General features: G+C 50.5%; 1 protein-coding gene across 2 annotated transcripts in view; it reads left to right on the plus strand.

Moving 5' to 3' along the window:
* The window catches only part of LOC131833378 (uncharacterized), a 73,473-nt gene extending 64,048 nt beyond the window's left edge, over positions 1–9,425 (plus strand). For both annotated transcript variants that reach the window (XM_059176570.1, XM_059176569.1), the window contains 4 exons: positions 188–248; positions 899–1,101; positions 3,959–4,058; positions 4,486–9,425. In XM_059176570.1, the coding sequence (XP_059032553.1) occupies positions 188–248; positions 899–1,101; positions 3,959–4,058; positions 4,486–4,536 (415 nt within the window). In that variant the 3' untranslated portion in view covers positions 4,537–9,425. The remainder of the gene's footprint in view (positions 1–187; positions 249–898; positions 1,102–3,958; positions 4,059–4,485) is intronic.
* Positions 9,426–14,652: the final 5,227 nt, after the last annotated feature.

Below are 14,652 nucleotides of genomic sequence, written 5' to 3' on the forward strand. Positions count from 1 at the left end.
TCCGTGAGCCCCGAACGCCTTCTTCACCCGTTTATGATTGCTGCGCTCGAGATGCACATGGGCAGAGGCTCCCAGCGAGAGAGAATATTGAGGGCTTCCTAACAACAGCACCGTGTGTTCAAGGAGTGCTGAGCTTCACAGCTTACTTCTGTGTTTGCTTTTCTCTGCTTGGTGCTACCCTGAGCAGACTCCTGGAGAGGAACGGCTGGTTTGCAGATGTGGACCCAGAGAGCAGAGCCGGAGATCTGGTCAGTGTGGTCTTGGGCTGACGCCGCACAGTGAGGCCCTGTCTCGGGTCCAGGGGGGCTGGGGGCGAGGGGCCAGCCCCAGGGAGCTTCCCTGCTGTGTGTCAGCAGATTCTCCAGCGGCAGTTCTGGTGCGTGTAGGAGGGCTGCCTGTAAGCAGCGGCCGCCGTCTAGAATGAGGGATGAAGCAGCCGCCGTTTGTACCCAACCGCATTCCCATTCCGGATCTTGATGTGGTGGAATAGAGAGGTCAGTTCAGTTTTACGGAGATAAAAATACAACCTTGAGTCTGACTTACAAACAAAACACAGTCAAAGCAGCACCAGCCTCTCCACGCCCGGGTTTCTCTGGCCGTTCGTTCCCTCTGCCGCCAGGGCACCGCCCAGTGAGGCCGCTGCCGGGGTGGGCCATCAGACAAGATGAGCTCCCGGGGTATTACGGGGGACGTAACGGTATTTCTTGGCAATAGGGAACTGTCTCCTAAAATATCAAATGGTATGCAATGAAAAGATTAAAATGTGAATAAATAAACCTACCTCTTAATGATCCTTTTCGTTCAACTACCAAGTTCTGCTTTAAAAGTTATTACGCATATTCTGACTGTAATGAAAATGGCAACAACAAAAACTGAAGGTCACGCTTGCTTCCCAAAGCTGGATTACACACTCCCACGTGGACATGGGCTGCGTGCAGTGCGGCCGGAGCCCAGCGCCAGGAGGACGGGGGACACAGGGCCACCTAGACGGCCGCCCACAGCACGGCCCCCGCTCCGCTTCCTGAAAGGCGACAGCCCAGCTGGAAAAATGGAAGATCCCAGCCGGAAGACCAGAGGACACCCAGCAGCCCAGTGTGAAATGTGAGTGGTCGAGAAAAGTGCCAGAAAGGAGAAGCATTGCAAAAAAATCCCAAACTGCAGGTTTTGAGAATGGGACAGTGACAGGTTAAGTGGGACGGAGAGCTAAGAGTGCCAGATCGCAAGTGGCAGGCCCAGGCTAGATGGCAGCCTAAGCCCACGTTCCCAGGGCAGCCTTCCAGCGCGTCCCTGTCTGACGCGCGTGCCTTGCTGTCCCTCTGACCAAGCGCCGAGACCCTGTCCGGCCACAGACGGCTTCTTCGCTTGTCTGTCTACCCCTCCCCCGCTGCCCCCCCCCCCCCCCCCCGTTGGAAACGAGAGGGCACACCAGCTGTCTTGCTCACCGCAGTGGCCCTGCTCCTGGTCCGTCACTTGCAAACAGCAGGAGCTCGGCTGACTTTTCTTGAATGAATGAAGGAGCCCCTTCTGGGTCAGATTTCCATGCGCGTCTGTATTGCGCCCGCTCCCCGTCTCACGGCGAGGCAGGATGGCATCAGAGGCGTTACCGGCCATCCCTGATTCAGCTCCTGTCTGCCCTGTTTGCCTTTGTCAGGCCTGGCCTTCATCTCCTCCTTTAGTTCAGGGGTGACAGAGACACCTGCGTGGGGTTGTTGCACGCACTCAGAGGAATGTCCATAAGGCGTTTTACCTACACCCGGTGCATACTCCCAGCTCTCTGACGCTGAGGGCTTTGTGCAAGCCAAGCTCCACGTACCCTGCGATACAGCAGGGAGCGGTCGTGGAGAGCGTCTAGTGTGCGACGGGCACCAAGTCTGCCAGCGGAAGCAGTGCCAGCCAGCCCGACTCCTACGGGGGAGAAGGGCAGTTGCAGCCGGGCCTCTGATTAGGTGTTTGAGGGGCAGGTGTTGTCCGTGGTGTCGTTCTGATGTGGCACGGGGGGCTGCCCGGACGAGGCATGGAGAGCTTCCTGGACAAGGCCCTGGAGGCGGTCTCTTACCCTGTGGTATCTTGTCAGTATCCACGGTTCTTTTTGGAGTCCTTTCCAGCTGGAGGGAAAGGAACAGACTTAATTTTTTTTTTTTTAAAGATTTTATTTATTTATTTGACAGAGAGATCACAAGCAGGCAGAGAGGCAGGCAGAGAGAGAGAGAGAGAGAAGGAAGCAGGCTCCCCGCTGAACAGAGAGCCCGATGCGGGGCTCGATCCCAGGACCCTGGGACCATGACCTGAGCCGAAAGCAGAGGCTTTAACCCACTGAGCCACCCAGGTGCCCCCAGACTTAATTTTTTTAAAAGATTTTATTTATTTATTTGACAGACAGAAATCACAAGTAAACAGAGGCAGGTGGGGGCAGCAGGAAAGCAGGCTCCCTGCTAGCAGAGAGCCCAATGCGGGGCTCGATCCCAGGACCCTGAGATCATGACCTAAGCCGAAGGCAGAGGCTTAACCCACTGAACCACCCAGGCGCCCCCAGAGTTAATGTTTTAATTAATGCACCTTGACCTTTAAAGTGGAAGTATCATACTCTCTCACCATAAAGATGAAATTTAGCCCAGGGGCAGGGGGTTTTTAGAGAGCCTGAGAAATTGGGTGCACACTCATTGCTGACTGTGGCTGGTCAGGAGTCCGGAGCGCCTCTCGATTCTGGTTGACTCTGCCCTCCAGCAAATGTCACAGGTAGTGTTCTCCTGGGCACCCAGGAGTAGACCCATAACCGAAGACAGGACAGGATCGTCTCACAACAGCTGTCCTCTGATCTCTGTTTCCTGGGTCGCTCTTAAATTGTACTGAATTGTAGCTGCTTTATGGGTGTTAACTTCAGGCCAACACGTATAGGTGTACACGCTCGAGTCACTTGTTTGGATTTTCATGCAAGTTGCAATAGATATTTTTTCTTTTGCACGCACGCGCGCACACACACACACACACACACACACACACATGAACTCATGCATGTGCCCCTAACCTTGTTAACACTGATTTGTTTTCATTTCTCTGGCAATGGGTTTCAGTGGAGATTTTTTGCTACAAGCTAGTGTTTTGCTAGAAGCAGACACTATTTTACTTAGCCCATATCTGTGGTTCTCAAAACATTTTCTGAAGCAGAGTTGTTGAATATTAAATGCAAATCCAAAATTATATGCCTTATTTCTAGAATCTTGAAGAATATTTTCATGATTTCTCTAGTGATCAAAATTTCCAATCTGAGATATAATAGTCTTGGATTCATATGATCAGAAAAAGATGTATAGATATTGACAGCTGTGAACATATATGCAATAAAAATTTATACGTGAGACAGTCTTCCGAGAGCCACTGGATGGGGAAACCTATTGGCAAATGGATAGTAGATTTTGGTGTTTAACATACGATTCATAAGCTTGGGGGGGTATGAAAATACTTAAAATATATTGTATATGATTATGCACATTTGATTGTTCTTGGAGAAAGCATTCATAGGGTGTTGTTGTTGTTTAAATTAAGTTTTATTTTTTTTTTAAGATTTTCTTTATTTATTTGACAGAGATCACAAGTAGGCAGAGAGGCAGGCAGAGAGAGAGAGGAGGAAGCAGGCTCCCTGCTGAGCAGAGAGCCTGATGCGGGACTCGATCCCAGGACCCTGAGATCATGAGCTGAGCCGAAGGCAGCGGCTTAACCCACTGAGCCACCCAGGCGCCCCTTAAATTAAGTTTTAAAGGCAGTCTTTAAAATGTTCCAAAGGTCTTTAAAATGATCCAAAAGTGTTTGATGTTATGAAGTTCAATGAAGTGAAAAAAAAAACTTATATTTGCAGAAAACAATATACACTAGTATTAATACCATTTTAAGATTCACGTGTAGGCAAAAATAATTTAAATACAGTCTTCAAGTCTCTCTGTCTTTTGTTCTCTTCCTTTAGGATTAAGCTTCCAGAACACAAGAAGAGGAAACCTGCTCCTCCCAGGATGACCCCAGTACCTCTGACTCTGGAACAAGCAATTCAGACTCACCATGTTGTGGTTGGCTCCTGTCTTTTCTCTGCCCAGGGGTTAGAGGACGTAGTGCCCCAGGCAAGCAGGCGAAGTTAGAGTGGGAAGGAAGCCAGGAGATGTTGCAGGGTTGGGAGGCTGTGGCCAGAGCGGGATGCCAAGCGGGATTTCTGAGTCTGAGCAGCTCTGGGCAATGCCTAGAGGCAGGAACGGGAGCACCTTCCCTGGGCGGAGGCGGGCGAAGGTTGCAGGGATGAAGGCTGAGGTTTAGATGGGTCAGCAGCCTGAAGAGAGGAGAGTCCCAGTATGACCGCAGGGGCGGGGGCGGGGGTGGGGGTAAATTTTTTCCTAACTCCTTAGTGAATAAGAAAAACGGCCAAGGGTCAGGGTTCTAAGAGGCAGTAGGTGCACTTGGCCTTTGGGGTTTATATATCTTTTTCCTTTTCCTTCACTGCAGGAGGCCAGGACAACAAGACGATATTGGACCAACTATGTGGACCCGGAATGAGACTCACATCCTGTCATGATGGGAAGGATGAAGAAATGCTGAAACTCTCAGAGAAACGATTAAATGGCAGATTTCTGTTTCCTTAGTTCGAAGTTATGACAGACAACAACAGCATCGTCAACTAAATCATAGACTCATGGTAAACGTGACATTGTTCATACGGAAACACAGAACCGTGACTGAGAACAGACAGGAGGAAGAGTCGGCAGAACGTGCCTCACCGGAGTCAAGACCGTGGAAGTTAACAGATGGAGAAAATACATAAGCATGATGTATGTGGTTAAATTTCAGAAAGAATTTTTAAATTACGGGTCAGCATTAGGAGACTCTTAAAATGAATCAAAGATGTTTGAGAAAGAATGAAATAGAGCTTTCAGAGTTGAAAATTAATAAATAAATTAATTAATATTGAGGGGGTTGAAGAATACATTAGACATGCCCAAGGATAGAATTATTGAACTATAAAGATGAGGATGGATTTTCCAAACTAGCGCACAGGGGAATAAGCAGTGGGGTGCATAACAGGTTAAAGGAAACAGAGGCTCTAGGAGGAAAATCCAGCATACATTTCATGACAGCTGGTAGTAGGAACAATCGAGAGAGAAAAGTATCAATGAGAGAATTTGAGAATTCCAGAATTGATGAAAGGAACCAATCCTCAGGTGCAGGTGTCCCAAGGAACCACAAAGGCAACAAACACAAGGAACAGCAGACGGAAAAGGACATTGTTTAAAGAAGCGGGAGAGAAAGGACAGGTCAGCACAGGGAAATGACAGTGAGAAAAGCACAGGACATTCAATAGTAACATTGAATAAATTCTTATAAATTATTTTAGTGAGAAGAAGTAGAATATTTAAATAGGCTTAGCTATTAAGTCAATTAAGGATATAATTTCAACACCATCTAACAGAGAGAATGAGAAAATTCTAGGCCTGTATGATTTTACTGGTAAGTTCTCTGAATACTTAAGTAAGGAATAATGTCACCATTCCTGTGCGCTCTCCAGAAAACGGGAGAGGAAGGCATATGTCCCGGCTCTTTCTGTGAACCCAGAGTAACCTAGAAGGCTGATCTCATTCAGGCGTGCAGCTGTCAAGGTCCTCAGCAAAATATTGACCAATTAACCCACTAATGTGGAGTTCATTTCAATAACTTCTTCTGTAATAAAAATTATTACAATTGATAGGTAAGAAGGAAATTACTCAACTTGTTAGTGTACTTAAAAATATATTTGTTAAAAACATGTACTTAATGGTGAGATAGTGAAACCTCTCTTTGCGAAGCTGGGAACAACAGAAGGATACTTGTTCTTCTCATTTCTAGTCAAGACTGGTCTGGAAGTTTGACCAGTACTATAAGCAAGAAAAAGGAAGAGAAGCTAGAATGTTTACAAGAGATATAAAACTATGTTTTGTAATAGAAAAATCCCGAAGAACACAGAAAAACAAGAAGATATCATACATTTCTGGAAAATGCTTAACTTTGAAAGGGAGAGAGAGACTCTTGATGGGGCAGGAGCGTGGATGCTGGAAATGGGCTATTTCTTGACCTCACTGGTGGTTACTGTTTGCTTTACAATGAGATTATGAGATTTATATGAAATTTTATAATGAGATGAAGGGTCTACATAAAAACTATAAAAATTTTATTATTTTCTAAAATAATTTTTTTTAAAGATTACATTTAGGGTAGCAATAAAAGTTAATTACCTGGGAGTTAATTTGGAAAAAGTGTGTGTGAGCCCTTTGTGAAAAAAAGCATAAAACGTCTTTGAGAGACATTTAAAAAGATCTATGTGAAAGGAGCCATGATGCTTTAGAATAGAAATACCACATATTTAAATGGTGTGAGTTCTCCTCAATCTGGTTTTTAGATTTAATGCAATTTCAGTAATTTTTCATGGAATTTGACAAACTAATTCTGAAGTTTGTGTGGAAGAGCTACTGGTTGGAACAGGTGGGTCACACTGAGAACAGAAGATAGTAAAGTTGGGCCTGTTCTGTAAGACCTCAGGCCCTGATTTCAAGTTCTACAGCAACTTAAATGGACGTTTATTGGTTCAAGGTGGATAAAAGCATCTGTGAACTAGAATAGAGAGCTCAGCATAAAAAGTCAGACTCCAAAATCATGTGCAGAACGGAAACTATCATGGTAGATTTGTTGCCGATCTTTGGTGAGACCGTGGATGGTTTAGCCAATGGTGCTTGGACGGTTGGTTTTCTCCATTGAGAATGGATCTCCGTCTCATCTCATGCACAACAGTCCAATTCTATGTGGGTCAAAGTCCTAGATGTAAAAGAGAGGACTATGGAACTTTAAGCATATGGGAGACTATCTTGGGGGTAGGAAGGGCTCTCTTAAAGGTGCAAAGACTGTAAAATGGAAAGAACAGTGTGATAAATTCGACCATGTGGACGTGGGGATTTTTTCTTTCACTAAAAGACATCGTCAAGGACAGGAGCAGCCTAGTCACAGAGTGGGAGAATGTTTGCTCTTAGTAAAATCGGCAAATGATTGGTACCGGCATTTAAAGAATACTACCATACTTGAATTTAACAAAGAAGATTCAACAAGATACTCAAAATCCTTAGTAATCAGGAAAATGCAATTTGAAACCATAACATTCTTTTTCTACCTAACAGATGGGGAAAATGATAAGATCTAACAATATCCACTATTGGGCAAGCTACAAACTGAGTGGAAACTCACTTCCTGTACGTGGTATATACAGTTGGTGTAACGTCTTTGGACAACAATTCAGATATTCTAGAAACACTGAAGGAAGACATTACCCGGAAATTCCTTTTTTAGGCTTATAACCCAGCTGTGCACATGCCTGCACCACGGCATCAAAAGACACATAGAAGAATTTTCTCATGAACTCATGAGACCAACAGGGAAATCTGAACACTGACTAGATTTTTTTAAAAAGACTTATTTATATTTATTTTAGAGAGAGAGAGCATAAGCAGGAGGGGCAGAGGGAGAGGGGGAGAAAGTGAATCTCAAGCAGACTCCGTGCTGAGCAGAGCCCAACACGGGGCTCGATCTCAGGACCCCGAGATCATGACCTGATCTGAAACCAAAAGTTGGATGCTTAACTACACCATTCAGGTGCCCCAAACACTGACTAGGTTTTTGATGATATTAAGGAATTCTTTTTTAGGTTTGAGAATGGTATTAGGGTTAGTTTTAACCAAAAGCCCCCCTATCTTTCAGGGATACACACTGCAATGCTTCTTTTATGGAGGCAGATCTGAGTGAGCTGTAGGTGGAGCTGAGTGAGTGATGGGGTGACGGGTCCGATGAAACAGGAACCCCCACAAGTGTGTCTTGTTGATGCTGGGTTGTGAATCCATGAAGGTTCACCGTCAGATTTACTCTCTGGGCATCTGCTGAGCTGGTTTGCTCAGCCTCAGGGCTGGTGCTCATCTCCACACCGTCACTGGTAACATGTTAGAGCCAAGAGAGCCACATACCTGGGCCCAGATAGTCTTCTGCCCACGTGAGCTGATCTGCCCCATTTCCTTTCCTCGGCTTCTCGTGGTGTGTCTCTGGTTGATTCGCTGAACCCTGTCATTTGAGTCTCTTCATTTGGTCTGTGAAGCCTCCCGCTCCGAGATTTCAGCAACAGCCTTCTTGGCCATGAGCTTGAAGGCTGTCTCTGTAGAGGGTCATTGCCCAGTGTGCCAGCACGGAGCCCTGCCGTCCAGAAGTGTCTGGGGCTAGGGACAGACATGGAAGACGAGTTTATTTTGACTGTTGTGTTGAAAACAGATTATAGGGGCAAGATGCTCCTGTACGGGTAAACTGATAAGGAAGCCAAATGCACGTAAAGAATTTGCTAGATTGGATCTAGTATTTTAAGCCAAGGATTATGGCAAATAGGTGATCAGTGGTTAAATATGTTTGTTGCATTTTTTGTAACAGGCGGTGTTTGTGTGAGCGTTCTTTATGCGGACACCGCTCTGCTCCTCGCGGTCCTGTAGACCTCAGTCTCCTGTAGGTCCGGTAACCGAAGTGCTCGTTGTCCAAAGACTTAAGGAACAAACTGTGACCCTGTGTTGGGCACGGAGCCCATCGATTTTCGGAGGCCCTTTGCCACCTCGGCGCATAACTGGAAATGAAACTGATTCCGAACGGCATCTTGTTAGCCTCCCCAGGCCTTTCCTCGGAACCCGCGTATCTGCGTTATAAATGGTGACAGAAGCTCGGGCTACGGGCTACAGGTGTCAAACGATTTTCTCACTTGGAGGCCATAATTTACCTGATCTTTAATCCCATTCTCTGGCCAACGGATGACTCACATTGTTGCCCGTTGTAAAAAAATAACAAAATTCCCACATATTGGAGTTTTAACTGGGTTTTTAAATTTTAACACAGTTTTGTTTTGTCCCAAACACGAGAAACCCACGACGGCCTCTCGCCTGCACTCACACTGTGGCGGAGAGGTCTGTATGCGTTTCCTTCAGTCTCACCGACCCCTCCCACACCCCGTGAAGAGGAGCTCGTAGTGGCGCTTGCCAAGCCTTCCTCTGGGGTCAGGACGGTGGCTGGAGGTAGGCGGCAAGTGGACAAGCGTTGACTGAGTTAGTAAAAGATGAGGAACATGAGTCTTCCCGCTCCGTTTTGGAGTCACTGTGGTCCTCTGGCACGACTGGAGCCCTCCCTGCCTGACCCGGGGGCTCCTTCCCCTCCCAGATCTACATTAACTTTACGACGGACAGTTTTGGGAGGGGGAGGAGAGCAGCACGGATGCTGCGGGCTTCTGCAGAACGGTGACGAGGAGAAGGCATTGGCTTGTGAACTTCCCTCTGGTTTCCAACCTCTCTGCCTGGGTGGCAAGTTGTTTAACGGATGAGGCTTTTGCTCTTCACCTCCGAGCCTATTGTCATCCTTTATATGATTAAAGTTTGTTTCAGATTTTAAAAGTATTTAAGCCAACCTGTTCCCCCTGCACAAACACACACGCACACACCGGTCCCCCTCTAGGCCTGGCCGTGTGCCTGGGGTGGGCGAAAGGGAGAAAGTTGCCTTTATTCCCGTTGGCGGTGTACGGAAGCTGGTCTAGGGGAAACACGGTGAGTTTAAAACGAGAGCAGTCAGGAACCCGTCTGCTGCTGTTTTTCCTCTGTCGGGGGGCCTTAGCTACCCGGACATACAAGCCGGGCTCTGACCCCCCGCAGGGCTGGTGCCCAGAGGATGCTGTGGACCGTGGCTTGTGTGCAAGAGACCTCGGCAAAGGCTAACAGCTCCCGCCGGTGAGCAGGGGCGGGGGGTGGCAGGAGCCGCCAGCTGGGTGAGTTCCCTTGCATGTACAATGTGCCGATTCTCATTTCCAAATGGACCACTGACAGAACCTCTCCTCACAGCCCTGCTAAGCCCTCCTGTGGCCCCATTTTTACTATCAGTCTGGACCCGACCTGGACGGAGCTCCCACCTTGGCTCCTCCCTGCCCATCCTGCCAACCAGACCCGGGAGCCGGGCTAGCTCCCCTCCGGCCCCTCTATCCTCTGTCCTCCGGAGTGGGCCTGCCTGGCTCTGCCTTTGTCTTCTCTCTCCTGCTCCGGGATTAGCTACCCCCAAGCCATTCGTACAATTTGATTGTTGTCTCAGTCTTCTTTGTACATCTTTTGTCTTCATCTGTGTTTTTATGGGAATTTCTCTGGGACCCCCCGGAAGTGCCCTGCTCACTGCCAGTCCACTCTGCAGACCTTCTCAGGATCTTCCCAGCTATTCTTGAAGATGCCGAGAGCCCACTCCCTTCAAGCAGTCTGCTTGGGGCCTCACCCCCACACCTCCCTGCCCGCTGCCCCATTTCTCTTCCCGTATCACACCCATAGCACATCTGTCTCAACAAACGTCCGGCCGGGTTGGCCTTCCTAGGTCAGGGAGTGTGTCTTCGAATCCCTGCTGTCATGAAAAGGCCACTCTCTCTTAGCTGCTGTCCTCACTGTGGCCCCAGAATCAACACAGAACATTCCGGATGCTCTCTGCCTTCCTCAGGTCTCCGTGCCTCTGTCTGTCCTCCAGTCCCACGTGCAGCCTGCCCCCGGGTCCGCACCCCCGAGGCTGCTGCTGCTCCCTCACACGGACGTCCAGTCTGTGAGCTCTGAGCTGCACCAGCCCTTGTTGGAGCAACGATCACCACCCGTCAGGATTCTGGACCTCATGTCCACCCTTCCTGCTGAGGAGCGACGGTGGGAACCAGAGCTGGTCAGGGCTGGGCCCTTCACCCCGCATCACTCCCAGCGTCCTTTCTGCGAGAGAATAGATCGGACACTTCGTACTTCATTTGGCACTAACACGGGACTTTCCAAAACCGAGATGCAGGTATAGAGAAGGTATAAAGAGAGGAGGAAGAAGGTCCCGTGCTGCGTGTGTGATCACGACGCCGCCGTGCTGCGTGTGTGATCATGACTTAGATGGTTATGCAGAGTCTCCCACCAGGATTTCTTGAGTAATTTTAAGCCTGGAGGGAGGCCTCTATCCCCGCACACTCACTGCTGCCTTTGGAAGAGTTCATTTCTGTTCATCCTTGGGCCTCGTCTTATACACAATGTCTACAGGGAGTCCCGCCTTTAACGTCTTCGAAACAACGGACTGAATCCGCGAGTGCGTCTGGTTCCGCGGCTCGGATGTGTTCATAAGTGGGAAGGATGAACACTGAGTCCCTGTGTGGAGAACGTTCCTGACCGTGGGCAGGTGGATTCGGGATCCGCGGCTCCTGCTTCTCCTTAGAGACACGCTCCAGGCCACATTTCAATTTTGCCGAGCCTGTCCCTGGGTGAGGACCTGCCGAGCCCCTCCACGGGCCAAGGGCTGGTTTCACAGCGACTGAGTCAGAGCCTGCGGCTCGGCTGTCTACGCAGTGCGGCTGTGAGGGGATGTCCACGACCCCCGGTCCACGGAGAACAGCCGCCAGCTGCCCTGTTTGGGGGCAGTGAGCAGGGGAGAAAACCACGTGACCCAAAGCGTGGCAGGATGAGGCCGATGGGACTGTCTGTAAGGATCGGAGGGAAAGCAGCCCCAGGAGAGTGAACTACAGGAACCACATGACAAGCCCCGCAGATCACGGGGCCTTCTCAGGGAGGTCCGGAGAGCTGTGGCCTGTGGGAAACAGGAACAGAGCCTCGGGGAGCAAGAGTGACCCAGAGGCCAGTGCGGCCATGACCGGGGCCCGGATGGGACGGGGGCTGCCGTAGGAGTGCGCTCCCCATCAGAGGCACTAGAATCAAAAGGACAGAGGCCAGTGGACCCGTCACAAGCCACTTCATGAGCGCAGAAAGACCTAGGCGCCGCAGCCACAGGAGCAGGCCCGGGGCCACAGCTGGGCACCAGGAGCCCCCGAGGATGACTGGACGACTCGGACGGTCTCCGCGATCCGGGCCACAGCCGGACGGACCGCAGAAGGGCTTCCCCTGCACTCAAGGGGAATCAAGGCACGGAGACAGGATGGACAACATTAAGTGTCCACACGGAAGATGCTCGAGGTCCCCGCCCTGGGAGCGGTCGCAGCCCCGCTGCCCCCGAGCTCTCCTCTGCGGCCTTGAATCCAAAGGGACGGAGCGACAGCCCTGGGTCTGACGGGGCCCCAGGACTGTCCCAGGCCTGAGCCCCTCGCCCCGCGCCTGTGTTTGTCTTTAATGTGTGAACTCTGTCAGGAAACCGTATGCTGTCTTGCACCACAAAGCACACAGACTGTCTAGTGAGGACGGATTTGGTTCCTGAGTGCGTTTCAGTGGACAGCCGTCCGTGCCCGCAGCCCGGAGAGCAAGCCGGAGCTCAGGCCCGGAGGGCTGGCGGCCTGTGGCCACAGGACAGTGGCCTCAGCCACGGGCACAGCCACATGCACTCAGGAAAAACATACCTGTGTCTTTTCTACAAGCCAGAGGTACCCCCAAACAACCCAACGTCCTCAAAAACATTTTTAACGGCGAGGAGTCCACAGAATTACAAAATCAGCTTTAAAAGCCATACTAAAACGAACTGGCTTTCTTTCAATGGGGGAGACAGACCAACTGGGGACAGAAAGGGTTTGCTGGGAAGCACCCTTCTTACATTTTAGGACTTGCCAATGCTTTTGGCAAAACTCTGCTTCACCAGTGAGGGAGACTGAGCCCCAGAGAAGGATGGAATGAACAAAGGTGAAGAAAACCCACCAAAATGCGGGCTGTGATTAATGCTTGAGGTTTCTATGTTCACACACACATTACTTGTGTGCATATGCATAATACATATTATATTCCACACTGAGCACAAAGTATATAGCCAGAAAGTAAATGAAGTTCTTCTCCCAGAGAAGAAGGGTCCCACAACGCTGTCCCCGGTGCCCACTAGCCCTGAGCCTGTTGGGGCATCATCGATACCTTCTAAAAGACAAATGGTTTTGTTGCTTGGGAAGGGTGGAAGCTGGGGAAACTGCCTCTCTGGGAACTGAGGGGTGTGTGTGTGTGTGTGTGTGTGTGTGTGTGTGTGTTAGAGAGATTTCTTGTAAAGTGTTCATTAAGTTATTTTGGGGGTAACCCTTTGCATCCTGAGGCCCAGCCATAGGACCTTTTACTCCAATAGCCGGGCTTCCCAAGCAGAGGCAGACATTGGGAAAGAAACAGCCAAAAGTGCTTCCTCCCCCCCAAGGAGGCACATTGTTATTAACTGGGGATCCTTTACAGCTGGGCCTGAGGAAGTTTTTGGCTGTAAACTGTCATGCACCACAGCCTTCACTGAAAAGCCTGGAGAGTGGAGACGCTTGTCCTGAGAAGCAAGGAACAAAGATTCAGAAAACGAGGCAGAGAAAGGTGGGGGGAAGAATAGGTAGGGAGGCCAGGAGAGCCCCAGAGGGACGCGGAGTCAGTAACTCCAGCCTCGATCTGCCAGCAAGTGGGGCTACATCTCTGGGTGGTGTCCTTGAACACTTCGGACTTTGTTTGTGGAGGGTAAAAATGTCATTGCATACGTTTGAAATTTAACTTTCTTTCCCTGGGCTTTTGTTCTTATTTGGTGGTGCTCACTGCTGTTAGGGGGCCCGCTGAGGTCAGAGCCAGCGTTCTGGATGGATCTGAAAACTGTCTGGCATTGGTGAGCTCTTTTGGACTTTGGGGAGACAACCCCAGGGCGGTCAGGGAGAGAGAGTGGGAGCCTGAGGCAGGGAGGGGGCGCCTCCCTTCCCACCTGGGCGTGGGAGCCCCACCGTCTCCACCGGCGACCCCGCCCCCACACCCAGCCTTTCACCTTTCCTCCAAGGGCGGGAGCTCAGGCGGTCTCAGGCCAGAGAAATGACCTTTGAGACACTTTTATTCCCTTAGGAAAGACGCACTCACAAGTCCCCCAAATGCCCGTGGCCAGAAGAGCCGGATGGAGGGCGGCTCAGGAGGGTCCGCGTGTCAGGGGCGAATGAGGTCCTTTTGGTGCCTCTTTCCAGAAGAAAAACTCCCCCACTCAGGTCATCCCCTCGGGTATCGCAAGCATCTGAGACAACAAAAGAAACTGAGAAATGTCGATAGTATCGAGGCGCACTGGGCTTCCAGACTCTCCAGTGCTCATTTGGAAAGGGGCGCAAAATCAGCCCTGGAAGCATCCTCACTCCAGCTGGTGGGGGGCGGGGGCAGCAGGCCCTTAATCCCCGCGCGGGCTCCCGGAAGCAGAGGCCGGGGTCGTCCGCCCCCGGCCGGGATCCCTCCCGCGGCTTGGCGCGCCTGGCGCGGGCAGGAAAGGGGTAGCCCGGGCGCATATTCCAAGTCCTTCCGGGAGACCCCCTAGCTAGGGCGCAGGGCTGTTCTTGATGGGGGCGCTTCCCCCCTGCACTGGCTGTTCCCGTAGGGTGCGGGGGTGGGGTGCGCGCGAAGACCTGGAAACAGTCTGGAACCACACGTTCAGGCTAGAGTGGTGACCGAGGGCTTCCGAGGCTCACGGCCAGCGCTCGGAGCTTCTGCTTCCGCTTCTCATCCTGGGCTCCAGTTTCGGGAGAAATGTTATTGTTTAAAGAGACCTTATTGAACTATTTCCTGCTCATTGTCACCTTTCCTTCGCTCTCCCCGCGGAGGTTCTCACCGAAAGGTAATAAACCACCCGCTCCCCACACCGGGGGCCGCGGCGGCCGGCGGGGCCTGGCAGGGA

Source organism: Mustela lutreola, chromosome 6 (assembly GCF_030435805.1).
Source record: "Mustela lutreola isolate mMusLut2 chromosome 6, mMusLut2.pri, whole genome shotgun sequence".
NCBI classification, from domain to species: Eukaryota; Metazoa; Chordata; class Mammalia; order Carnivora; family Mustelidae; genus Mustela; species Mustela lutreola.